The 27,929-nt window shown below is 39.5% G+C and overlaps 1 protein-coding gene across 1 annotated transcript; it reads right to left on the bottom strand.

Annotated features, from left to right (window-relative positions):
- On the bottom strand, positions 1-27,789 carry EAPP (E2F associated phosphoprotein). Its single transcript, XM_024551328.3, has 6 exons — positions 27,616-27,789; positions 21,194-21,375; positions 19,399-19,494; positions 18,011-18,128; positions 13,640-13,750; positions 1-7,153 (listed from the first exon to the last, which is right to left on the bottom strand). The coding sequence occupies exons 1-6, from the start codon at positions 27,687-27,689 to the stop codon at positions 6,877-6,879; spliced, it is 858 nt and encodes a 285-aa protein (XP_024407096.2). The 5' UTR covers positions 27,690-27,789; the 3' UTR covers positions 1-6,876.
- Between the last annotated feature and the right edge of the window lie 140 nt (positions 27,790-27,929).

Genomic DNA, 27,929 nt, shown 5'->3' with positions numbered 1-27,929 from the left:
TTTAAAGATTTTATTTATTTATTTCTAAAGAGAGGGGAAGGGAGGGAGGAAGAGAGGGAGAGAAACATCAATGTGTGGTTATCTCTCACATGGCCCCCACTGGGGAACTGGCCCACAACCCAGGCATTTGCCCTGACTGGGAATCGAACCAGGGACCCTCCAGATTGCTGCCTGCACTCAATCCACTGAGCCATAGCAGCCAGGGCTTATTTATTTATTTTTAGACAGAGGGGAAGGGAAGGAGAATTTATACCCTAAGAAATTCATGCAAACATGCATCAAGAAACATGTGTAAGAATGGTCATAGCATCAATGTGTATAGCAGCAAAATAAACACATTAAGAATAACAACCAAACATCCATCAGCAGGAAAGTAACTTCTCAGTGGGCAGGTGTCAGCTCAAATGTCACTTCCTTAGGCCTTCTCCAACCTCTATTAAAAACACACACATACACACACTCAGTCATTTTCTTCTTTCACATCAAGATACAGCAATCACTTATTATCTGAAATCAATGCACTTGTTTCAAGGTATGTCTTCTCCCCACTAGACAGTAAATTCCATGAAAAGAACATCATGGCTCTTCTCACTTGTACCTCTAGGCCTTGGCACCTAGTAACACTGAAAATCAAAAGGAGAAAAAGAAATTAAAAGAGGGGGAAGGGCAAGGTGGTTGAAGGAGAGGCCATTGAAATCTCAGACAAAAGGGAGCCAAGTCAGAGAATCTACACACACGGAATGGAGCAACTCTGTACGTGAAACGTATGGTCATGGTTTGAGGAAGGATTGGAGGAAGACAACAAAAAGAAAAAATTGGGGGAGAAAATCTGGAGGGTAATGAGATTCTATGAAAGCGTTTCCCCTTTTGTCCTGGCCGGTGTGGCTCAGTTGGTTCGACAGTAATTCCATGGACGGAAACGTCGCAGGGTTCAATTCCCAGTCAGGGTGCGTACCCAGGTTGCAGGTTCAGTCCCAGTAGGGACGTGTACAAGACAGCCAATCAATCTCTCTCTCTCTCCCCTCCCTCCCTCTTTCTCTACCCTCCTCCCTTCCTCTCTCTCTAAAGCAATGGGGAAAAAAGTGCCCTTGGGTGAGGATAAAAATAAAGAAAGTGTTTCCCTTCTAGCTTAAGCTCTTGCTCCCACTACTAATATGCTTCATCGGTGTGGGGGTGGGGGAATAAGATATTCCCATTGGAAGACAGTGGAAATTTATGTTGTTTTAGCTACCCAGTCTGTGATATTTTGCTATGGAACCCCTGGATAACCAACACACCAATCTAAATGAAAAGTACTTTGTACCCTGGCTGGTGTGGCTCGGTGGATTGAGTGCCAGCCTGTGAACCAAACGCTCACCAGTTCAATTTCCAGTCAGGGCACATGCCTGGGTTGTGGGCCATGTCCCCAGATGGGGGTGCACGAGAGGCAACCACACACTGATGTTTCTCTCCCTCTCTTTCTCCCTCCCTTTCTCTAAAAGTAAGTAAATAAAATCTTTAAAAAAAAAGAATTATTAAAATTTCTTAATTATCCAAGCGAGGGATGTTGGTAAACTGCTGCTAATCTTTTGTCCCCTTGCTGATCCACAGGAAGACTAAACAAGACCAATTTACCCATTTGGTCCTGGAGGCAGAGTTCACAGAGCTCACAAGCTTTTCCAGAAAAGAAAATGCATAGGAAAAATGTCTGAGATCTGGGCAAAACTATAAAATTAAGAGATGTTTAACTAAATTCACATATAAATTTCATTAATTTTTAAATTTAAAACATATATGTCTCATTACCTTTGAAAATAATTAGTACTGCCCAGGCCGAGTGGCTCAATTAGTTGGAGCATCATCCCATACACCAAAAAGGTTGTAGGTTCAATCCTTAGTCAGGGCACATACCTAGGTTGTGAGTTCAATCCCTGGTCGAGGCGCGTATGGGAGGCAACCAATCAATGTTTCTCTCTCACATGGATGTCCTTCTCTCTCTCTCTGCCCACCCCCTAAAAATCAATTAACATACCCTTGGAAGAGGATTAAAAAAAAAAACCCAGGTGAAAAATCTGTTGCAGACCTCTGCTTCAAGCCAAAGCAGTGTTCAGCACCAATTAATTTACGTAAGTGATATTTCAAGGATTTTCTTAAGTTGAAGAGACTTAGTTGTACATTGCTTTATATTTTTAATAGTTAAATGTAGTATGTTCTTGGGTCACTCTGAATTTCCTCCTGTTGCAACATCTTCATAGTTACCCTGTGGATTACAATTGTCATTTTCAATTTCTAACAAACTAGCTTGAACGTAGCTTCAATATAATATTATATAAGTCTGCTTTGTTATTACTGTCATAAATTTTATCTTTATAAATTGTGATTTCCTGCCTTTTTTATTATTGAATCACCTTCAGAGTAGTGCCTCAACAATGTGTCTTTTTTTAAATCCTAACCTGAGGATATGTTCATTCAATTTTTATAGCAAGAGGAAGGGAGGGAGAAGACATGCATGTGAGACAGAAACATCAAGTGGTTGCCTCCCGTACGGGCCTCAACCTTTTGGTGTACAGGACAGTGCCCCGGCCAACTGAGCCACCTGGCCAGGGCAACGATGTGCCTTCTTAGTATCTGCTCCAAATGATCTTTATTATATAAGACCACTGAGAAACCCCAGGACTTCTGGCCATGATGGAGACATAGGTACATACTCTTTACATCCTCACACAACCAAAAGGAGGACAACAAATGTAAAAGCAAAAAATAATCAGAACTGCCAGAAAATAGAACTACATGCAAGTCAACAACCAAGGAGGTAAAGAAAAAACATTCATTCAGACCGGTAGGAGGGGCGGAGATGGGCAGCTGGAGCGGAGAGAATGCACAGCATGGCAGCAGCTAAAGGACCAGGCAGATGAGGCAGCAGCGACTAGAGGACAGGTGGCCTCACATTTGCATATGGATAAACCAGGAGGAACAACTGGGAGCGAGACAGTCCGTGCAATCCAGGGTTCCAGCGCTGGGAAATAAAAGCCTCAAAAACTCTGGCTATAAAAGCCTGTGGGGTAGAGGGAGAAACTCTCAGCCTTACAGGAGAGTTCACTGAAGAGACCCACAGGGGTCCTAGAATGTACACAAACCCATCCACCCAGGAATCAGCCCCAGAAGGGCCCAATTTGCTTGTGGGTGGCGGGGGAAGTGACTGAAAGTGGGGTGAGAGCCAAGCAAGCAGCATCATTCCCTCTCTGACCCCACCCCCACATATAGTGCCACAATGCAGAGATGTGGGTTGCCGTACCCTGGCGAACACCTAAGGCTCCACCCCTTACAATGTAATAGGTGCGCTGAGATGAAAAGATATGGCCAAAATGAAAGAACAGATCAAAGCTCCAAAAATAGAACTAAGTGATGAAGAGACAGCCTATCTATCAGATGCAGAGTTCAAAACACTGGTAATCAGGATGCTCACAGAAATAGTTGAGTATGGTCACAAAATAGAGGAAGAAGTGAAGGCTATGCAAAGTGAAATAAAAAATACACAGGGAACCAATAGTGAAGGGAAGGAAACCAGGACTCAAACCAATTATTTGGGGCAGAAGGAAGAAATAAACATTCAACCATAACAGAATGAAGAAACAAGAATTCAAAAAAATACGGAGGCTTAGGAACCTCTGGGACAACTTTAAATATGCCAACATCCTAATCATAGGGGTGCCAGAAGGAGAAGAGGAAGAACAAAAAATTGAAAACTTACTTGAACAAATAATGAAGGAGAACTTCCCTAATCTGGCAAAGGAAATAGACTTCCAGGAAGTCCAGGAAGCTCAGAGTCCCAAAGAAGCTGGACCCAAGGAGGAACACACCAAGGCACATCATAATTACATTAGCCAAGATTAAACAGGAGAGAATCTTAGAAAAATAAAGATAGAATCTTAAAAACGGCAACAGAAAAGGAGACAGTTACCTACAAAGGAGCTCCTATGAGACTAATAGCTGATTTCTCAAAAGAAACCTTACTGGCAAGAACGGACTGGAAAAAGTATGCAAAGTCTTGAAAGGCAAGGACCTACATCCAAGATTGCTCTATCCAGCAAAGCTATCATTTAGAATGGAAGAACAGAAAAAGTGCTTCCCAGATAAGGTCAAGTTAAAAAGGAGTTCGGCATCACCAAGCCCTTATTATATGAAATGTTAAAGGGACTTATCTAAGAAAAAGATCAAAACTATGAACAGTAAAATGACAACGAACTCACAACTATCAACAACTGAACCTAAAAAAACAAAAACAAAAAAACAAAAACAAACCCTAGGCAAAAATCTAGAACAGGAACAGAATCATAGAAATGGAGATCACATAGACGGTTATCAGTGGGGAAGGAGATGGGGAAGAATGTGGGAGAAGGCACAGGGAATAAGAAGCATAAATGGTAGGTCTAAAAGAGACAGGGGAGGGTTAAGAATAGCATAGGAAATGGAGAAGCCAAAGAACTTATATGTACGACCCATGGACATGAACTAAGGTGGGGAATGTTGGAGGGAGGGGGGTACAGGGCAGAGGAGAATAAAGGGGAGAAAAAAAATTGGGACAACTATAATAACATAATCAATAAAATACATTTTTTTTTTAAAAAAAGACCACTGAGAAACTCCCACTGAAATGGAGATGAGGGTACACTGGAGGGGTCGCTGTAGGATCCAGGAAGAAAGGTTTGCAGTGACAGTAAGAAATCTTGCAAAACTACAACATGGCAAACACAGTTTAAAATAAATAGACTAGTAGTGTTATTGGATAAGGTATCATCTGGCAATATGTTGAAACACTTAAAAGTATACATAATGCTTCTAATCAAATATCAGCCTATTCTCATTTTTCTACCTCTACCCAATTCATACAGACATCACACCATCACTGGTTGCAGCTTTCCTAACATGTAGCTTTTAGAAAACACAGAAGGCAGGCCGTGAGAAAGATGTCTTTCCCTCTGGAGGTGCATCGCTCACTGAGGGAGTATGCTCAAGCTCTACTGAGCCCTGACGTCTGTGGGAAACCACTGCCTTGTCCAATTATTTCATATCATAGATGAGAAAACTGGACTCAAAGGAACAGACTTGCCCAAGGTTATCATGGTAGAGCCTGAATTAAAACATAATTCCTGACTTCTTTCCCCTGTATCGTATCTTTTAGATTTACAAGAGAACCCTAAGTTTCCTAATGTTGTTTTTGGAAACAGTCCAGTCATATCCCTCTTTCAAAAAGCTGAAATATACAGATGCCTACAATGTAATTTCCTCCCAGCTGCCACTGATTTTTATGTAACTTCAGTGATTTTCAACTGATATGTCCCAAGAATTTAAAACATGCAATATTGTCCTGGCTGGTGTGGCTAGTGATTGAGTGCTGGCCTGCGAACCAGAGGGTGGCCAGTTTGATTCCCAGTCAGGGCAGGAGCCTGGGCTGCAGGTCAGACCCCACAGTAGAGGGTACGTGAGAGGCAACCACACATCGATGTTTCTCTCCCTCTCTTTCTCTTTCCCTACCACTCTCTAAAAATAGATAAAATCTTTTTAAAAAAAACCATGCACTATCTATTTAGTCATGGGCACTGATCTCTCTTTCCTTAGACTGTCAAGTAAAAACTGACAACAGCCAACACAATAATGGTCATCTGGTGGGAAGGAATCAAAATTATACCAATTTTTTTGTCAGATCACCCAAAAGTATTTTTTGGTATGCCGCAATTTCAGTAATTAGTTTATATGTACCATGAGATAAAAAAGGTTGAAAATCGCTGAGGGACTTAACAGAAAAAAAAGAAATCTTCGTTGCTGGCAACAGAAATTCTGGAATAGCAGACACAACACCCTGGCCACTGTGGCTCAGTTGGTTGGGTGATGTCCTACAAGCCTAAAGGTTGGGGGTTCAATTCCTGGTCAGGGTACATGCCTGGCTTGCAGGTTCAGTCCTCGGTTGGGGTGCGTGCAGGAAGCAGCCTATCAATGTTTTTCTCCCTCTCTTTCTCCCTCCCTTCTCCTCTCTCTGGAATCAGTAAAAGAAAAAAAAATTATAGAAGACACAAGGGGCAGCAAGAGGATTTTTAAGTCTAAGGCTGGAGGGTAAGGTTGCTCCTTCTCAAGACAAATCTCTATTTCACTATGTTAATTCATTAAGCTTAATTTCTTTTACTGATTCTAGAGTACAGAGGAAGGGGGTAGAGGAAAGAGAAACATCAATTTGTTGTTCCACTTATTTATGCATTCATTGTTTGACTCTTGTATGTGCCCTATGGATCGAACCCACAACCTCCATGTATCCAGATGACGCTCTAACCAACCTGCCACCCAGCCAGGGCTGTTAAATTCAGAATATTAGTAAGTACAATACTTTTAAGGAAATACCTACATTAATTACTCAAGGCACCCAGCAATACAAACCCCATGTCATTGTAACAGTCACTAAATACTGTCACTCCATCCTATGGGGTAGAAGAGAAATAAAGATACTTCTCAGTAAAACCAATACAGACAGAAGTCAGGAAACAGTTTCTAGCTTATTCAAACCAAGAGTATATCTAAAATAAAAAATAAAAATAACAATCTGAAACAGAGGTTACTTATAACTCCAGAACGTTTTAATTCTAATGAGCTTTAATAAATAAAAAGCCCCAAGTTTCCAATGTCCATCGAAAAGGGAATGAATAATTAGTCCCAACAGAGCTGAGACTAATTTTTTTTAAAGAAGGGGGAGGGATGAAGGTTGGTAACCATTCTCTTACAAAAAGAATAAAACACTGCTTCTCCAACCACTCAGAATGTCACTTGATATGAATAAGCAAGAGGAAAATAACTGTCCATATTTGCCTTATATACAGTATTGGACAATTAAATGCCGACTTAAGCTATTTAGGAATGGCTTGCTAAAACGTTGAAAAAGTGAAAGACTTCATCCTTGTCATATACCGCCACTTCGGTGGAACATTCAGTGCACATAACCGGGTGATAGGTTTCTTCCACTTCTGCCTCTGCCTGCTCTGGAGCATCTTCCTGGTCAGACCTCATCTTCTTACGGCCTCGCTTTTTCTTCTTATTCTCTGGGGTTTTGTATCTTAGAACCTCCTCTTTGTTGACTGTACAATTCATCACAAACATTGCTCTATATTGAGTTTTGTAGGATTCATGCCTAAAAGAAATAAAATGGAGAATGTGTGTTTATGTTCTATTTTAATAATTATCCACTTAGATAAAAGTCGAGAACACCAAAAACTTACTGAAATACCAACCAAAGTAAAGACATGAGAAGAAAAAGGGAAATTTACAGAAATGTTACAAGGTTGTTTTTTTTTAAGATTTTATTTATTTTTAGAAAGAGGGTAAGGAAAAGAGAGAGGGAGAGAAACATCAATGCGTGGTTGACTCTCATGCACCCCCTACTGGGAACCTGGTCTGCAATCCAGGCATGTGACTGGGAATCGAAGCGGCAACCCTTTGGTTCACAGGCCTGCGCTCAATCCACTGAGCTACACCAACCAGAGCAAGAGTTATTTTAAGAATAGGAAGAACTTTGTCCTGACTAGTGTGGCTCGGTTGGTTGTCATCTCTCAAAGCAAAAGGTCGCTGGTTTGATTCCTAGTCAGGACACATGCCTGGGTTGCAGGTTCAGTCCCTGGTCGGGGAATATGCAAGAAACAACAAATCAGTGTTTCTCTCTTGCCTCAGTGTTTCTCCCTCTCTTTCTCCCTCCCTTCCCCTCTGTCTAAAAATAAATAAATAAAAGCTTTTCTTTAAAAAAATAGTTAATGCTTCCTTTGTTCTCCTCATATGCTTAATATTTTCCTACTTCTTTCTCTACTTAGTGAGTTGCTTTACTTTATTTTCCTTTAAACTTCATGTAACATAAATCTTTCTGGCTAAAAATAGTGAACTCCAGTTACGCCTTCATTAGTCCCAAGTGTTGATCTCCACCATCGCCACCACCACCAGTAACTTAAGACTGTGCAAGCTGGTGCTTCTCCAGGCAAGACTATAAAGTTTTGTTTCCATTCCACCGTATTGGAATTCTATATTAATATGGAACACAATTTTTACCAAGGAAAATGTCTACTGTTAGATCTGAAGCGATTACTTTTGTGCATAGGAACCCTGTAACATGGTTTAATTTGAAAGAAACAACTTAACCAAAATGTAAACAACTTACATTTTACTTTTTCTTCATTTCATAAACATATTCTAGGTGTCAATTTAGATACAAAAAGTTTAAGCATTCATATGCGAAGTAGATAAATTAATTGTTGCAGATCAGAAACCTCTAGCTAGCCAATAAGAAAAAATTACATCAAACCAAACATATCCACCACTAGATCATTTAGTTCCAGCTAACTTGATTCAAAACATGGACTAAGCTATGCATTAACAAAGCCACCAAAAAAGAAAAAGGAAAAGAACAAGGTAGAGAGGATATAGTCAACCCTCCACATCCACCAGTTCTGTATCCACAGATTCAATCAACCACAGATAGAAAATGGTATTTTTCAATCTGCGCTCAGAAATCCATGATGCCAAGGGTCAAATATTTGCACTGTTCTCTGCCATTTGATAGTATAAGGGACATGAGCATCCATGGATTTGGGTATCTACTGTGGGGTGGGAGGTGGGGGACTGTCCTGGAACCAATCCCCCTCTGACACCAAGGGATAACTGTATTTGGATTAATAGAATGAAGAAAAAATAAAACATGATCATCTCCACTGACGCAGAAAAAGCATTTGACAAAATTCAACATGCTTTCATGATAAAAACACCAAAGAAACTAGGAATAGAAGAAAACTTCCTCAATACAATAAATGCCATATATGAAAAGCCCAGAGCTAGCACCATACTTACTGATAAAAGACTGAAAACCTTCCCTCTAAGATCAGCAAAAAGACAAAAATGTCTACTTTTACCACTTTTATTCAACATACTATTGGAAGTTCTAATCAAAACAATAAGGTAAGAAAAAGAAATAAAAGCCATCCAAATCAGAAAGGAAGAAGTAAAATTAGCCCTAGCCAGTGTGGCTCAGTTGGTTGGAGCATCTTCCCATAAACCAAAAGGTAACAGGTTTTTGATTCCCTGTCAGGGTCAGGGCACACAACCAGGTTGTGGATTCCATCCCCAGTCAGGCCCTTGCCAGAGGCAACCAATGGTGTTCGTCTCTCACATCATGTTTCTCTCCCTCTCTCTCCCCCTCCCTCCCCCTCTCTCAAATCAATAAGCATGGTGAGGATAAGGAAGGAAGGAAGGAGGAGGGGAGGGAGGGAGCATGAAGAGGGAAGGAGGGGGAATGAGGGAAGGACAGGAAAAGGAATGGGGAGGGATGGAAAGAGGAAGGAAGAAAACTATCTTCGTTGACAGATGATGTGATCTTATATGTACATTGGGTTGGCCAGAAAGTTCACTTGGGTTTTTTTCTGTAAGATGACTCTAGTACCACTTGGTTGTCTTTCATTTCATTTGAAACAATTTTGTTAGACTGTATTGTGACAGCTGTCGTATCAGTGTGCATTTTTTAAAAAATTACAAAAATTGATGAATTTCTGGGTAGCCATTTTAATATAGAAAATACGCAACATTTTCGGCATATTATGCTTTATTATTTCAAGAAAGGTAAAAATGCAAATGAAACGCATAAAAAAGATTTATGTAGTGTGTGAAGAAGGTGCTGTGACTACTCAAACGTGTCAAAAGTGGTTTGCAAAGTTTCATACTAGAGACGTCTCTCTGCACAATGCTCCACAGTTGGGTAGACCAGTTGAAGTTGACAGCAATCAAATCAAGACACTAATTAAGAACAATCAACGTTATACCATGTGGGAGATAGCTGACATACTCAAAATATCCAAATCAATAAAAATAACTGGTGAAAATGAAAAATATATCTTTTATTTTATGGAAAAAAACATACAACAGACTTTTTGACTAACCCAATAGAACACTCTAATGTTTATACAGAAAAATTATTAGCAGTAATAAACTAATTCAGCAGAGTTATGAGGTACAAAATGAACACACAAAATCTGCTACATTTCTGTACACTGGCAAGGAACAATCCAAAAAGAATGTATAACAGAGAATACCAGAGGCTGGGGCAGAGGGAGTAAAGAATGAGGATTTATTGTCTAACGGATACAGAGGTTCTGTTCGGAATGACATAAAAGTTCTGGAAATGGACAGTGGTGATGGCTGCAGAATACTGTGAATGTAGGGAAGGTCACCAAATTGTACACCTAAAATGATTACAATAGAAACAAGGTAAGAGTGCCCACTGTTACCACTTCTAGCCAGTATGGTACTGGAGATCCAAGCCAGAGCAATCAGGCAAGAAAAAGAAATAAAAGGAATCCAAATTGAAAAGGAAGAAGTAAAATCATCTCTGTTTGCAGATGACATAATCATGTATATAAAAACTCTATAAAGACTCTACCAAAAACAATGTTATAATAAATGAATTCAGTAAAGTTGCAGGATACATAAATTAATACACAAAAATCTGTTGTGTTTCTATACACTAACTATCTGAAAAAGAAATTAAGAAAACAATTCTGTTCACAGTAGCATCAACAATAAAATACTTATGAATAAATTTAACCAAAGAGGTAAAAGACCTGTACACTGAAAACTATAATACACTGATGAAAGAAATTGAAAAAAACCACCAAAAGATTCAATTATACCGTGTTCATGAATCGGAAGAATACTGTTAAAATGTCCATACTACCCAAAGCCATCTACAGAGTCAATACAATCTCTATCAAAATTCCAAAGGCGTTTTTCACTGTAATAGAAAAAAAAATCCTAAAATTTACATGGAACCACAAAAGATCCCAAATAGTCAAAACAATGTTGAGAAAGAACAAAGCTGGAGGCATCAAAGTTCCCTGATTTCAAACTATACTCCAAAGCTAGAGAGTATGGGAATGGCATAAAAACAACTCATACATCAAAAGAACAGAATTGAGCAAGAGCCCAGAAATACCCCCACAATACATAACTAACATTTGACAAAGGAGCCAAAATATTTTATGTGGAAAAGATAGTCTCTTCAATAAAGAGTATTGGGAAAACTGGGGGTTCACATGCAAATGAATGAAATTGAACCCCTATTATACACCACTCACAAAAATTAATTTAAAATGGATTAAAGACTTAAATGTAATGCCTGAAACTGTAAAACTCCTAGAACAGGAGAAAAGCTCCTTGACATTGGTCTTGGAAATGTTTTCTGAATATAACACCAAAAGCAAAAATAAACAAGTGAGAGTACATCAAACTAAAAAGCTTCTACACAGCAAAGAAACAATCAACAAAGTAAAAAGGTCACCTATAAAATGGGAGAAAATATTTGCAAATCATATACTATCTGATAAGGGGCTAATAATGAAAATATACAAGGAACTCATACAACTCAATAGCAAAAAAACAAACAAGCCAATGAAAATATTAGCAAAGGACCTGAAGAAACATTTTACAAAGACATACAAATGGCCAACAGGTACAGAAAAAAGTGCTCACCATGACTAATGATCAGAAAAATGCAAATCAAAATTACAATGAAATATCACCTCGCACCTGTCAGAATGGCTATAATCAAAAAGGGAAGAGACAACAAAAGTGAACCCTTGCCACACTGTCAGTGGTAATGTAAACTGGTACAGCCTTTATGGAAAACAGTAAGAAAGCTCCTCAAATAATTATAAATAGTACTACCATATCACCCAGCAATCCCCCTTCTGGATATATATCTGAAGGAAATAAAATCACTATCACCCTGAATGGTGTGGCTCAGTTGGTTGGGCATCATCCCACAAAGAGGAAAGTCACAAGTTCGACTCCCAGTTAGGGCACATGCCTGGGTTGCAGGTTCGGTGCCCTCAGTCAGGGAGTGTATGAGAAGCAACCGATCAATGTTTCTCTCCCCCTCTCTCTTTCTCCTTCCTCCTCTCTCTAAAAGTAAATAAATAAAAATCTTAAAAAAAAAAAAAAGAAATAAAATCACTATCTCAAAGAGATATCTGCATCCCCACCACAGGCAGGAAGGTGATCATGGTCAAAATTAATAGTCATAAATCATGTTGATAAACTGTGCCCTTGATATGATAAAAATGACACTTCTGTGGTCTTCCCCCAAAAACCTACTGCAACATTTATTTACAATAGCCAAGACATGGAAACAATCTGAGTATCCATCAACAGATGAGTGGAGATGAATGGATAAAAAAAATCTGGTAAATATACACAATGGAATATTATTCAGCCATTAAAAACAAAAGAAGACCCTGCCATTTGTGACAACACAGATGAACCTTGAGGGCATTACGCAAAGTGAAATAAATCCGACAGAGAAAGACAAATACTGTATGATTGTACTTACATGTGGAATCTACAAAAGACTGAACTCATAGAACAGAGAACAGATTGGTGGGGAAGGGTGGATGGTGAAAATATCAAAGGGTACAAACTTCCAGGTATAAGATGAGCAAGTTCTGGAAATGTAACACACAGCATGATGACTGTAGTTAACAATACTGTACTGCATACTTGAAAGCATTACATAGCTAAGAGGTAGATCTTAAGTTCTTACCACAAAAAAAGAATTATGCGAGGTGATGGATGTGTTAACTAACCTTATTATAGTAATTTTATAATATACTCACATATCAAAGCACGTTATACACCTCAAACTTACACAATGTTAATCATATCTCAAAGTCAAAAAAGCTGAGAAAATTTTTTAAATTAAAAAAAAAAAGTTTAAATGGTCTAGTTGACAATAAATTGAATAGTCCAATGAAGTATTCTTCAACAGCAAATTTTTATAATGGTTAAAATAGTAAATTTTCTGTTACATGTATTTTATCACAATAAAAAAAGTATACTTGAGAGATATCATTCCATAACATACAGAGTTTCACTGAATCCTTGTCAATACAGGCAAGTGCTTTACTTTAAACTACTTGTGACAGAATCTACATATAAACAAAATTACTTATATAAAGATTAGCCATGTAACACCAAGGATATTTGAGAACAGAACCTTATCAGAATTCCTAAGTACCTCAAAAATCTACTTCTGACTTTTAAAAAGGCCCACCAAGGCCCTGGCTGGGTAGCTCAGTTGGTTACAGTATCATTCTGATTCTCCAAGGTTGCAGGTTCCATCTCTGGTCAGGGCACATACAAGAATCAATCAATGAATGCATCAGTAAGTGGAACAACAAATCAATGTTTCTCTCTCTCTCTCTTCCTAAAAAAATCAATAAAATTTTTAAAAAGCGAGAGAAATCTACTTAAATAAACAAATAAATAAAAAGGCCCACCAAGCCCTGGCCAGTGTGGCTCAGTTGGTTGGAGTGTCATTCCACAGACCAAAGGCTCATGAGTTTGATTCCTGGTTGACGCACATAGCCAGGTTGCGAGTTCGATCCCCATTAGGGTACGTATGCCCATTCAGGGTACGTACAAGAAGGCAACCAGCCACTGTTTCTCTCTCATATTGATGTTTCCTCTCTCTTTCTCTCTCAAAGCAAGGTAAAAGTGTCCTGAGGGGATGATTTGGAAAAAAAGCCCACCAAGTTGGTTATTTTTTGTTTTGCTTTATGTATATGTGTGTATTGTTACCCTTTGTTACCTCTGGCAATCTAGACACAATGTGGTCATGCAGGCAGGGCAATTCAAGACAGCATCGCTACTTGGAACAGGCTGTTGTTGTCGTGCCCTCTGTCTTCCAAAACCATGGTAGCTAGAACAGAAAAAGAAAGTGGGGGGAGACATATTAAAGCCAAATCCTGATTTCTAATGCTACTCTCCAATAAAAGTAATCAGTAATCCCTAGAAAAATGCTTGACTCTAGGAATAGGGCATACAAGATGAACCTGGAGCATCTTGTAGTGCCAGAAAGTAAAGATGTGCTGAGGAAAAAGAAAAAGAACCAACAACAATGAAGTAGGTATGTCAAAGGGGCACAGAAGCCAAACAAATGTGTCCTCAATGGCCAAAGCCAAAACATTTAGAACAACAAAATAAAGTAGGATTGTATTATAACCCAAAATATGAGTCCAAATACTCCTGAGTACACACTGATATAAACGACCGAGCAAATAAATGGGGGAGAACAGACAAATCTCCTGTACAGAAGGATTAGAAATAATTTATGAAGATATTCTCCCTCCTAACTCCCACTCCTTAAGTCTGGGCTGCACATAGTGACTTCCTCCCAGAAAGTACAGTATGAAAAGAAGGGTAACTTTATATATGACAAACACTACCTCACCAAGGTGACCAAAGTCAACACTTACAGTCATAAATCATGTTGATAGTGTGTGCTCTTGATATAATGTGATAAAAATGTCACTTTGCCTCTTTGGTCTGCCTCCCAAAAACCGATAATCCCTGCCTAATCATGACAGAAACATCAGACAAATTTCAATTAGAGAAGCTTCCCATGATATACAGTCATGCACTACAAACCAATGTTTCAGTCAATGACAGAACACGTACACAATGTGTTCCTTAGATTATAATGGAGCTGGAAGATTCCTATCACCTAGTGACACTGTAGCCATGGTTACATCACAGCACAATGTATTACTCATGAGTTTGTAGTTATGCTGGTGTAAACAAACCCATTGTATTGCCAGTCATATAAACATGTAGTGCATACAATTATGTGCAGTACATAATACTTGATAATAATACTAAATAGCTGTTACTGGGTTATGTATTTACTATATACTTCTACCAGTATTTTAAAGTTACCCTTTCTACTTATAAAAAATAAAATGCTGTAAAACAGTGTACTGTGTTTTTGTGTTCGCCAAGTCTCTTTTTTCTTACTTTTTTTATTGGGGTGACACTGGTTAATAAAATTATATAGGTTTCAAGTGTACAACATCTGTACACTTGTTTCATGTTTCATGTTTCCCAAGTCTCTTGATAGCATCATTTTCCCTTGTGCTTGATTTAACGTCATGTTGTTTTGCAAATTTAGTGTAGCCTAAGTGTACAGTGTTTACATAGTGTACAGGAATGTCCTAGGCCTTCACATTCACTCACCAGTCTCTCACTGACTCACCCAGAGCAACTTCCAGTCTTTCAAGCTCCTTTCATGTGTAATAAATGCCTACAGAAGTGTACCATTTTTTATCTTTTATACCATATTTTCACTGTACCTTTTATGTGTTTAAATATGTTTAGCTACACAAATATTTACATTGCGTTATAACTGTCTACAGTATTCAGCACAGTAACACGCTGTATAGGTATGTAACCTAGAAGCAATAGGTTAGACTATATAGCCTAAGTGTACAGAAGGCTGTATACCATCTAGTTTTGTGTAAGTGCACTTCCCTATGATGTTCACATACAACAAAATCACCTAATAACACATTTCTCAGAACCTATCTCTGTCATTAAGTGGCACGTGACTATGGTCCTCAAAACTGTTAAGGTCATCCAAATCAACCAAAGTTAGCCCTGACCAGTGTGGTTCAGTTGTTTAGATGTCGTCCTGCAAAGCAAAAGATCATGGGTTCGATTCCCAGTCAGGGCCCATGACTGGGTGGGCCAGGTCCCTAGTAGGGGGCACGCATGATGCAACCACACATTGATGTTTCTCTCCCTTTCTCCTTCCCTTCCCTCTCTCTAAAAATAAATAAATAAAATCTTTAAAAAAAATTATATTATTAGTTCAATTTTTCTATAAATCTAAAACTATTCTAAAAAATAAAGTCTATTAATTTTAAAAAACAGAGTAAAGCTACATTTAAAAAGAAGCAAGTAAGCTCTAAGTGCCTAAGGATTTTTGTCTGTTTTGTTCCCTGTTGTATTTCAAGGGTCAAGTACATTGGCTGGCTAATAGTAAGTACTCAGTAAATATTTGCTAATTGAAAGAATAAAGCATGGATCCACTTATGAAGGCACTAAAGTATAAAAGTCTGTTTTTTTAATTTTATTTACTTACTTCAGATGGGGGGGGGAGGGAGAAGGAGAGAAACATCAATATGTGACAGAAACATCGATCTGCTGCATCTCACATTCTCCCAACTGGGGACATCGCCTACAACCCAGGCATGCGCCCTGACTGGAAATCGAACCAGCGACCTTTCGGTTCACAGACCAGCGCTCAATCTACTGAGCCACACCAGCCAGGGCTAAAAGTACATATTCTTAAAAGGGGCTTATGGTAAATTCCTGAAAAGTGAACAACAAAAGGCAAATGACTCACTTGGTTAGAGCATTATCCCAATATACCAAGGTTGTGGGTTGGATCACCAGTTGAGGCACATACAAGAATCAACCAATGAATGCATCAGTAAGTGGAACAACAAATCGATGTTTCTGTCTCTCTCTCTCTCTCTCAAATCAAGAAATAAATAATTTTTAAAGCAAATCTTTTGGTATTAATTTCCTAAACTTTCTAAATGTTTATGGGGAAAAATACTGAAAACATGTGTTATGTATTTTATTCTTGTTTTTTTGTATTTTTTTCAATTACCATTTATCCCCCTTAAACCCTTTTCCACCTCCCCCCTATTTTATTCTTAAGCATTTAGCAAATTTCAAAACACAAACCTCAAGAAAGTAACTTTTCCATTCAATAGATACTTACTGAGTGCCAATTTAACAATGTGCAAGATGCTTGGGATACAAGCATTGAACAAAATCACTGCCCTCATGGTGCTTACAATGCAGGGAATTCATTCTATAAAGGTGGTTTCTGTGGTCTTAAAAAGCAACTACCGCTTAATGCAGGAATGTGAGTCAATAAAATTCTAAAAATTATACAATGATGAAAATATATTCCATCTTATTTCACTGACAAATTCTGTCACCAGAATCAGGAGCTAGACTGTAAACTCCTTGACCATCTACATATCTCTCATAGCACTTAAAATGTTCATTTCACACTATGACCCTGGCTGGTATAGCTCAGTGGATTGAGCGCAAGCTTGCAAACCAAAGGGTAGCCGGCTCCATTCCGTCAGGGCACAGGCCTGGGTTGTAGGCCAGATCTCCAGTAGGGGGCGCATAAGAGGCAACCACACATTGGTGTTTCTCTCCTTTTCTTTCTCCTTCCTTTCCCCTCTCTCTAAAAATAAATAAATAAAATCTTTAAAAATTACAAATCCCATGCATATTCTTTAAAAAAAAATTGTTTTTAAATGTTCATTTCACACTGTGGGTGATCAAAAAATATTCATTAAATAAATGTAAGAGGCAGGTGGATAAAGTAGTGTGCATGGGTGAAACAGAGGAAAAAAGGATAAAGTGGGAGAATAAAGACTGAAAGGTGGTATATAAAGACCCATACAACATCCAAATACATCTGGACTTGAAAAATGTAGATTCCTGGATCCCACCTTACCTGATTCAAAACCTCCTAGAGTACAACTCAAGGGGTTGCATTTCATTCTTCCCAAGTGACTCTGAGCACGGCCAGGTTAAGGCAGCACTGTTTAACAGTGGCAAGTTTTGACGTACAAGCCTTTATAAAATCAAATATGAAAATGAGTACGGAGTTTCCTCTTGGAATGATGAAAATGGTTTGAAACTAAATAGAAGTGTAAATATACTAATTGGCGCTGAATTGTTCACATTTAAATGGTTAGTTTTACATGTGAATTTCACTTCAATTTTTAAAAATCCAATTTGCACACAGTTAAAAAGAACAATTCAGATGTAAAACATAACATCCACTCTTCCTCCACATGAACTCTTAATCTCCAACTAGTTTTAAACTGTGTCTATTTTTTTAAATTCAGCTTTGGTTCTTGAATGAAGAGACTAATTACAACAGTTGGAACTCAAAAGTTTTTAAAAGATCAACTGTCTGAATGAAATTTGCTTTATTTTCAAAATAAAGTACTCAGCAGTTTTTCCTCAAACTTGTTTATGTATGTCTGTACAAACATATATACATGCATTCAAAATGTGAATGTGGTAAAAATTGTCTTTTAATCATTTTCTCTAAAGATTCTAAATATTAAATTTAAATTCTTACCCTCTTCTCCGTGCATCAACCCAGGCCTGATCTCTGTTATCTTTTTCAGGATCATATAGTAATTCATCATTTGTTGGAATCCTGTGTTGTTTCTTCTTTTTTTTCTTGGCCACCTGTGCTAATTTTGAAAATGTTAAGGATATGGCTAAGTATTATGTCTGAAGTTCACACTTTTTTTAAACTATTCCTCCAAGTACAGTTCTTGTCCAATTAACAATTAAAATGCATTAAAATGAAAATGACCAAAGTGGCAAAACTTTTTTTCACTGAAAACTGGCATCTCAAGAGTTTAAATAATGAAAATTCAGAGTCCAAAAAAGGCTACTGAAAGTAAGCTAAGAAGAGAAACTACTTTTGATATCTATACTCTCCACAAGTTCCCATATATAAAATGCTACTGAAATCAGAAGAAAATATCTCAAAAATGAATGAAAAAAAAATTATGGTCATCGCCCTGACTAGCTTGGCTCAGTGGGTTGAACAGCATCCAGCAAACCAAAAGGTCACAGGATCAATTCCAGGACAGGGCACATGCCTGGGTTGCGGGCCACGTCCCCATTTGGGGGCATGTGAGGGGCAAGCGATTGATGTTTCTCTGGTACATCGATGTTTCTCTCCCTCTCCTTCTTCCTCCCTTCCCCTTTATTTAAAAAATAAATAAATAAAATCTTTTGAAAAAGAAAAAAACCTATGGTCATCCCCATACACTAGACTTTTAAAATGTACTTGAACAGGTCAATATTTAATAATATATAAAATATAAAATTATTTCTTTACCATATAAATTTGTTATTTGTGTATTCCAGTGTAATTACTGATATAATTAAATTAGTTTTAGGTTTTGTCAACATATTCAACTTTGCTTAAATTTTGTATTAAATCAATTCCAAAGAATACAGGGGCTTATTTTTTTTTACAAAAGCAAGAAGTAAGGGAAAATTCTGCAAGGGGTAGGTAAAACTATAGAAACTATCTGTAGGTGTGAAAGCAAACGCTGCGCAAAGGGACCTGAAGGAAGAGGCGGGCCAAGTGCCCAGAGGAGGGAGGTACCGAGTTGGGACATACTCTCCCTCTCTCCAGTTGTGCCTATGCAGTGCCATTTTTGGTCCCATGTCCTCACATGCCTGCAATCCCATCTGTTCTTTTTCTTTTCTTGTAGTAAAACTGGTAGACAAGGTCATATATATTTCAGGTGTACAACACTGTAATTCAGTATTTGTATAAACATCTGTTCTTATTCATTGGTCCTGCTTTTGTTTTCACATCAACAGACTGCAATTTCTTTTCTAAAAAATCAAACACAGAGGGAAAACCTAATGCCAAGTAACTCCTAGGTAAACTTTTTTTCATAAAATATAACTGCTAAACCTGGTAAACGTTTAACTTACCTGCTTTGTCTTCATCCTCAGAATCGGAATCAAAATATATATCATCATAGTACTTGGTCAGAGCTGTTCCAGCTTTCCCATTTCCTGAGGAAGACCCTGTTCAAACCATAAGGGAATTTAAGAGACTAAACCATACATAATTGATAAGAAAAAATCTCCATATATTCTTCCATCACCTGGAAGTAATTTTGACTGATTCCCAATCACATTCAGATGGAAAAATACTTTCATATCAATAACTTACTGGATTGGTGCCCTATGCAATTACAGAGAACTGCCCCTACTTGATTAAATGTTCCAAGTCATGCCCTGGCTGGTGTGGCTCAACTGGTTGAAGCATTGTCCTGTAACCAAAAGGCTGCGGGTTCAATTTCCGGTCAGGACACATGCCTAGGCTGTGAGTTTAATCCCCGGTCAGGGAGCGTATGATCTCTGGTATGGACACATACAAGATCGATGCTTCTCTCTTGCATCAATGTTTCTCTTTCCCTTCCTGTCTCTCTAAAAAAAGCAATGAAAAAATTTCCTCAAGTGAGGATTTAAAAAAAACAATGTTCTAAAATATGACATTATTTTTCTCTCCATTCCCACAAATCTAATTAAATAAAATAACCATATTTTCAGGTTGCCAATATACATATCTCTACCTTTCAGCCATGCCATATACTGTGGAGAAGGTGGAATATACATCTTGTTTTAAAGGGACTTTAAGGGAAAGAGGGTAAGAGCTCCACAGAGAGGCAGAGGAATGACTCAAGAACTCATTTGTGCCCAATGCCAAAACATTATCTACACTTATGTCATATACCTGCATCCCTAATTTTTCCTCTTAATTAAAACCAACTTTTGCACCCTGGCTGTTGTGGCTCAGTGGGTTGAGCACAGACTACAAACCAAAAGATCACCAGTTAGATTCCCGGTCAGGGGACATGCCAGGATTGCGGTCCAGATCCCCACTTGGGGGCATGTGAGAGGCAACTGATCGATGTTTCTCTCACAACACTGATATTTATTCTGTTTGCTTGCGTTTTAAATATTTATTTATTTTTAGAGAAAGAGAGGGAGAGAAACATCAATGTGTGATTGCCTCTCAAACACCGCCAGCTGGGGACCTGGCCTACAACCCAGGCACGTGCCCTGACCGGGAATCGAACTGGTGATCTTTTAGTTTGTAGTTTATGCCCAACCCACTGAGCCACACCAGCCAGGGCACAACATTGATGTTTCTCTCCCTCTTTCCCCCTCCCTCTCCCTCTCTCTAAAAAATTAAATAAATAAAACCTTTTTTAAAAAATCCACTTTTGCTTATATTATTATCATATACTATTTGATTCTTAACAATTAATGCATAGCATATCAACATGGAAACCAACGCTGAGGAGTCCTACTATCACAAACCAGATTCTGAGTCAAGTACATTTTACATAAAGACCAAGTATCAAAATGAAGCATGTTTCATTACTTACTAAAACAAGGCAGGAATTTGTGTAAGACATATCATTCAACCTGCCATATCAGCGCTACATAAGCCTAAAAATACTTCTATAAGACTGTTACGTTTTTCGGGGGTTTTGTTAATCCTGGGGTAAAAATTACAAAAGGAAATCATGTAAGTAAACAGTACTAAATAATCTCCAACAACACAGGAAATTTCTTCACTAGTCATCAAAGAAAACTATGCTCAGGTTGCCCAATACATTTATTCATTCACTCAATATCTGTTGAGTGCCCACTGAAGGTGCTGGGGACCCAAAGAGCACAAATACGGTTCTTGCCCACATGGAGCTTAGTTTACCTGTATCCAGGGAGGATAATTTGTCCTCCATTGTTTTTATAGTGGAATTTAATTCAGCTTCCATTTCTTTTTCAAATTCATCTTCACTAGATGATTCACTTTCTCCAGTAAGACATTCTCTGATGAGTTTTCGTTTTTGGTCAGGAGTTCCATGTAAAAGCACATCCACTTCATCTTCAGAACTAATATATATTTGAAGCATAAAGAACATGAACATTAAAGAATTAAAATAACAACCCCCTTCATCTCACTGCCCAACAATTTTAAGTTTTATAAGGTTGAATTAGATTTATCTGGCATATTAGAGAGTTATTCTCACTTAGATGAACCATTCTGCATATTTCCAAATGTACTTTTTAATATCTGGGTAGCATTTCTTCTTGTAAATGCTATACATTTATTTCTAGCTCTTTGATATTAAACACTACAATGAACATCTCTGTACATATAAATTTTTTTGTTTATTTCCTCAGGCTAAATGTCTAAAATTAGATACAAACATCTTTCCGACTTCTTGAATTACCACACTTCTTTCCAGAAGCACTGCACCAATTCATAATTCCATCAGCAATGTAAAGTCTACTCCACAGAACTGGGAGTTTTTTAAAACTCTGGACACTTAAATAAAACCTAAAAATGTATTGTTGGGAGCCGTCCTACCTGGTTTCAGGGACTGTAGCCTCATTAATGGACAATAAGGGTTGCACCGCTAGAGCTGAGTGAAAATGCCTTGTGGACATGAGCCACTAAGGAGACAGGACATCACCTCCTGGCAGGAGCACAGCCCCTGCCTCCCTCAGTTCCCCCTGCTTGGCCCCAGAGGATGACAGTTTAGCTAATGACAGGTAACATCCCTCAGAGGAGGAGGGACAACCTGACAGGCACTGTTGCAATGGGCTATCAGGGAAGGACTTAGGGGTCTTCAGGGAAGGGGCAGAAAGACCCTCACCCCTTGGCTTTGTTATAACCTGAGTCCTCAGTCTTTCTGTGAAAGTCTCCTAGTCTTTTGGCTGCTTTGCTCTCCCCGTGGACTCAGCCTGGGAACAGTGCCAGAGGCAGCTGCATCCTTGTACTGAAACAGATGGCTACCAGGGGTGAATCTGGCCAGAGAAAGAATATACATTGTTTCCTCTGAGGTTTGCTCTGCCCTGCTGCTATGAAACAGACACTTGAGCTAAAGTCAACCCTGACCTGAGACAATCCCTGTGTTTCTTCAACTATTATCTGTAAATGATGCCAGTAGCATTTTGAGCATTGGTTGATGTGCTTTATGTGCATACTATGTATCTCTGTGTGAGCTGAAGTCGATAAAAAGGCAGGGAAGAAGGTGTTCAGGACCTTTCTCCTTTGAGGAACTGGCCTTCTTTGCTCCCCAAGCAGATCACGTGCTGGGCAGTTTTATTCTCATCCGCAATGACCCGGAGGAGCTCTGCTGGTGGAGCCCCCCCATCAATATACAACTAATACATCGCTAATATATCCATATAAAATGTTAACAGATAGTAATTAAACATTATGATTTTAAAGGCACAGTGCTACAGAGAATTATAAAGAGAGAGAAAGCTAAATTATATTCCAAATTCTCCAGAGCAATTTCTGCCAATTTACTTGGCCTGCTGTGCCTGGGTTTCCTCATCAATAGCACTGTGACAAAATTACACCAAATATTAGCAGGAATATCTAAAATGCCTAAGACATTTCTAATACAATCAATAGTACATAAGTAATGCTCAATTACTCATGGTTTGATGAATAGTTACAGACTACTCCCAGTTTTAGTCTATTTTTGTCTTCTAGAACACTGCTTTTGAGCCTCCAGCAGAAGGAAATGAGAAAAACCCAATTCACAACAATCAATTTTGCTAATGATAGAGGCTTCTACTCCCAAGAAATTTCCCATATGACATTCTTCATCCTGACCAGCACACTTCCTCTTTCTTCATCATCACTATATTTACTCAGGTCCTCTTAAATGTACACCATATTCTAAGGATCTCCAGGCCTCCAAACTCCACTTTTTCATTCCACCCTTAACCCTGCTGCCAGAATGTTATTCCTAAAAACTTTCATCACACCACTACCCTGCCCTGAAAGAAACTGTCCATGGCCAAACCTCTGAGCACAACATTCAAAAGAGCTTTCCACAGTCTAGTTTCAGCTTATCCTTTCAACCTTGAACTACCTCAGTGGTCTTCAACTTAGGGCAATTTTGCCACCCAGGAATCATTTAGCATACTTAGAAACATTTATGATTGTCATAACTGAAGACTGGAGGAGGAGCTACTGGCATCTCCAGCCTACAATGCACAGGACAGCCCCCCTCAGCAGAGAAATATCTGACATAAGATGTCAGTGCTGCAGAGGTTGAGAAACTCTCTGATCCATTCTATAGTCCAGTGTTTCTGAAGTGTGGGATGTAGGAGATTGTTTTAAGCAGCAGCAGAACAGATGACAGCCCATTAAATAACAGTGAAGCTATTGATACTGAAAATGTAAATTGGTACTATGGAAAACAGCTTGGCAGTTCCTTAAAATAAAACTAACGCGCAATTACCATACAACCCAGCAACTGAACTCCTGGGTATTTATCCCAGAGAAATAAAAATGTATATGCACACAAAAACCTATAAGTGAATGTTTACAGCAGTTTTATTCACAATAGTCAAAAATGGAAGCAACCAGATGTCCTTCAATGAGTGAATGGTTAAATGCAAAATATTACTCAGCAATAAAGAAAGAAATGAACTATTGATACCTACGACAATGGGGATGTATCTCCAGAGAACAACGCTGAGTGAAAAAAGCCAATCCCTTTCCCTGGCTGGTGTGGCTCAGTGAACTGACTGCTGGCCTATGAACCAAAGAGTCACGGGTTCAATCCCTAGTCAGGGCACATGCCGAGGCTTCAAGCCAGGTCTCTAGTAGGAGGCGCGTGAGAGGCAACCACAAATTGATGTCTCTCTCCCTCTTTCTCCCTCCCTTCCTCGCTCTCTAAAAATAAATAATTAAGCCCTAACTGGTGTGGTTCAGGGAACTGAGTGCTGTTCTGCGAAGTAAAAATAAATAAATATTTTTTTTTTAAATAGCCAATCTCAACAGGTTACAAACCACAGGATTCCAGTTACCTATTTTTTGAAAATGACAAAATTATAGAAATGGAGAATAGACTAGTGGTTACCAGAGGTTAAGCAGAGCATGCAGGCAAGAAGTGGGGAATATGAGGGATCCTTGTGCTGATGAAATGTTCTGTAAGTTGATTGTATTGATGTCAACATCCCAGCTGTGATAGTGTACTAGTTTTTCAATATGTTAACATTGGAGGAAATTGAGTAAAAGGGACGCAATCTGTTTTCTCTTCTTTTAAAGATTTTATTTATATATTTTTAGAGGGGAAGGGAGGGAGAAAGAAAGGGAGAGAAACATCAATGTGTGAGAGACACATCGGTTGCCTCTCACTCCTCCCCAGCTGGGGACCTGGCCAGCAACCCAAGCATGTGCCCTGACTGGAAACTGAACCAGCAACCTTTCGGTTCACAGGCCAGCACTCAATCCACTGAGCCACCAGGGCTCTCTGTATTATTTCTTATGACTGCATGTGAATCAACATCAAAATAAAAAATTTAATTAAAAAAACATTAAATCACAAGGCAAGAGAGTTATTCTTTTCTCAAATTTTCTTCAGTCCTTGTGATTATTTCTGAAGTCTCAGCATTTAGTATTGCTGGGCAAAAAAATATATCATGGGCCCTGTATATTCTTGTTGAGTATGCCAAGGATGCAAGGTTCTCAACACTCTTTACCTAGGCCATTTCTCAGGGTTGTGTTTGCAGTAAAAAACCTTGATGGATGAGGTAATGCCCCTTTCCAGGACAAAGGGCAGGCTTATCTACTGCCTGCTGCAAAAGAGGTGGATTCTCCAAGCTCAAGTGGTCCTCTGACACCATGTCAACCCGCTGAATGTGTACCATCCATCTGGTCCTCTCTCCGCGTAACCTCTGTATTAGTTGGGAAGAGCGATCAACACAAACATAATGCTCCTGCTACTTCCTGTGCTGTGAGTTTTCTGTAACCCTGGAGTCTCAGATCTTCTACCAGCTTCCATAAAACAGTAACAGGATACAAAATATTAGCATATAAGTGAGGTAAAATCAAATCCTAACAGACACCCCTTACCTAACATCAATCCCCCCTTTTAAAACAACAAGCATTGGATTCAGAGCCTTGGCCAGGCAATGCTGTCCTAAAGCATTGTTTTCTTTTTATAGTATTTATTTATTACTTTACCATCAACAACTTCAAAGAATTATAAAGCTTTCTCTGAGATATTTAACTACAGCCCTGACCAGCGTCACTGAGTTGGTTGGGCGTCAGCCGGCAAAGCCAAAGGTCACCAGTTTGACTCCCAAGCAGGGTGCATGCTTGGGTTGCAGGCCTGGTACCCAACTGGGGCACATGCAAACAGGCAACCCATGGATGTGTCTGTTACATAGCAATTTTTCTCTCCTTTTTCTCCCCACCTTCTCCTCACTCTAAAAATAAGTAAATAAAGCCTTAAAAAAAAAAGATATTTAACTACAAAAATGTAAACCGACTTAAAGAAAAAGATTAAATAACACAGATGAATATGGTGATAGTAATAACAGAATACAAATCAAGTCCAGGATACATTCCTATATCCAATCAAACCAAATTACTAATCAAACCCTACATAAACCTTTCACAAACCTGACCCATTAACTGAAACTCTTTTTCAGACCCATTAACTGAAACTCTTTTTCACCGGGAGTCTTGGAAGCCATCTTCACACCCCACAACAGAAATCTCTGCAACCTGATCTCCTATGCTTAGAACTCCTCCCCCGGATAATGTGAGGAATTACTGTGATTGAACGTAGGACAGTTTTACAGAAAGCTCAATCGGATGGAATGCTTTAAAGTTCATAAGTAGGATCTGACAGCTTTAAAATTGACTAAATATGGCTAGAAATCTTTTGCCAACACAATTGCAAGTTTCTCTCAGGTAGGATTAAGCCCTTCCTTTTGGTAATTCCCACGGGACTTCACCTGTGCCTATCTCGGGTCATCGTTTTCTACAATGCTTCAGAGATACATACTTATTTCCAAGATATATACCTTCCAATGTATACATCTTATTTCCCCAATTATTCTGTAAGACCGAATAAGGCAAAAATTTTGTAACTGACTTCTGTGGCCCAGAGCGAGCATATAAAAGGTGCTCAAAACGTCTGTTAAATATCCCCTTATTTCTGTTTATGGCATATTAGGCTTCTAGATCGTCACTCCACACTAAGTCCCATGAGTCTTAAAACATACTTATGAAAACCACAATGAGGTACCATCTCACACCAGTCACAGTGGCCAATAAACAAATGTTGGAGAGGATGTGGAGAAAAGGGAACCCTAGTGCACTGTTGGTGGGAATGCAGACTGGTGAGGCCACTGTGGAAAACAGTATGGAGTTTCCTCAGAAAAGTAAAAATGGAACTGCCCTTTGATCCAGCAATTCCACTGCTGGGATTATACCCTAAGAGCCCTGAAGCACCAATCCAAAAGAACCTGTGCACCCCAATGTTCATAGCAGCACAATTTACAATAGCCAAGTACTGGAAGCAACCTAAGTGCCCATCAGCAAAGTGGATCCAAAAACTATGGTATATTTACACAATGGAATTCTACGCAGCAGAGAGAAAGGAGGAGCTTATACCCTTTGCAACAGCATGGATGGAACTGGAGAGCATTATGTTAAGTGAAATAAGCCAGATGGACAAATATCATATGATCTCACCTTTAACCGGAACATAATCAATAGAAGAAAAAAGCAAACAAAATATAATCAGAGACATTGAAGTTAACAACAATCTAACAATGGTCAGGGGGGAGTGGGGAGGGGACAGTGGGGAGAGGGGATTACAGGAACTACTTTAAAGGACACATGGACCAAATCAAGGGGGAGGGTGGAGGTGGGGGGGGGGAGGGAGGGGGGTTCAGCTGGGATGGGGAGAAAAGGCATACAACTGTAATTGAATAACAATAAAATTTTTTTTAAAACATACTTATGATACAGTTATTGTATCTCCTGTTGAGAAATGAGAAACCGAGGGTGACTTGCCTTGGGTCACACTCCTAGTAAGCTGCAGAGGGAGGATTCGGTCACACGGCTTTGGAAGACTCGCGTGATTCCAGAACAGCCCCCTTCCCCGCGCCAGTGTGGGCCCACCTCCCCCGTGGCTGCAAGACGTCACTGAGACTCCCCTCGGCGCCCCACAGGCGACAGCGGGGCGCGACGGGCGTCGGCACCACTCCGCTGAGGGTCCGCGCAGGCCGGGCAGGCACAGCGAAGCGAGAAGGCTGAGGCCAGGCCGCGGCCCGAAGCCTCCGGGGCGGGGGCGCGCAGGGGCCCACCTGCTCAAAGCCGGCTCCTCATCGCTAGGCTCTTCAACTGTGTAGGGGTCATAGTCATCTTGGAGCCGGTTCATGGCGGCCTGGGCCCTCAGACGCCGTCCACAGGCGGCCGCCCAGTACCTATTTCCTCCGCCGGTTCCTCCGCCGGTCCCTCTGCCAAAGCGTTACGGCCTCCTCTTCCGCTCACACTTCCGCGCCCCGCCCCTGCGCGCCTGCGCAGATCGTCCCTACGGGGGGGCGGGGAGCCGGGTAGTATTTAGCCACAGACCTCCGCTGCTTCTGCTTCCCTGACAACAGCTACTTTCATATTGGGT

Source organism: Desmodus rotundus, chromosome 7, assembly GCF_022682495.2.
Source record: "Desmodus rotundus isolate HL8 chromosome 7, HLdesRot8A.1, whole genome shotgun sequence".
NCBI classification, from domain to species: domain Eukaryota; kingdom Metazoa; phylum Chordata; class Mammalia; order Chiroptera; family Phyllostomidae; genus Desmodus; species Desmodus rotundus.
The sequence above is the reverse complement of the archived record's forward strand: the minus strand, read 5'-3'. Positions and strand labels throughout refer to the sequence as shown.

Bases quoted from the DNA above. Each gene is read 5' to 3' on its own strand.
- EAPP (XM_024551328.3), bottom strand. From the start codon at position 27,689: ATGAACCGGCTCCAAGATGACTATGACCCCTACACAGTTGAAGAGCCT. The intron at 21,376-27,615 runs GTGGGCCCCTGC...AATATATATTAG, and splicing joins GAGGAGCCGGCTTTGAGCAG to TTCTGAAGATGAAGTGGATG. The intron at 13,751-18,010 runs GTAAGAATTTAA...TTTCTGTTCTAG, and splicing joins GTTGATGCACGGAGAAGAGG to CTACCATGGTTTTGGAAGAC.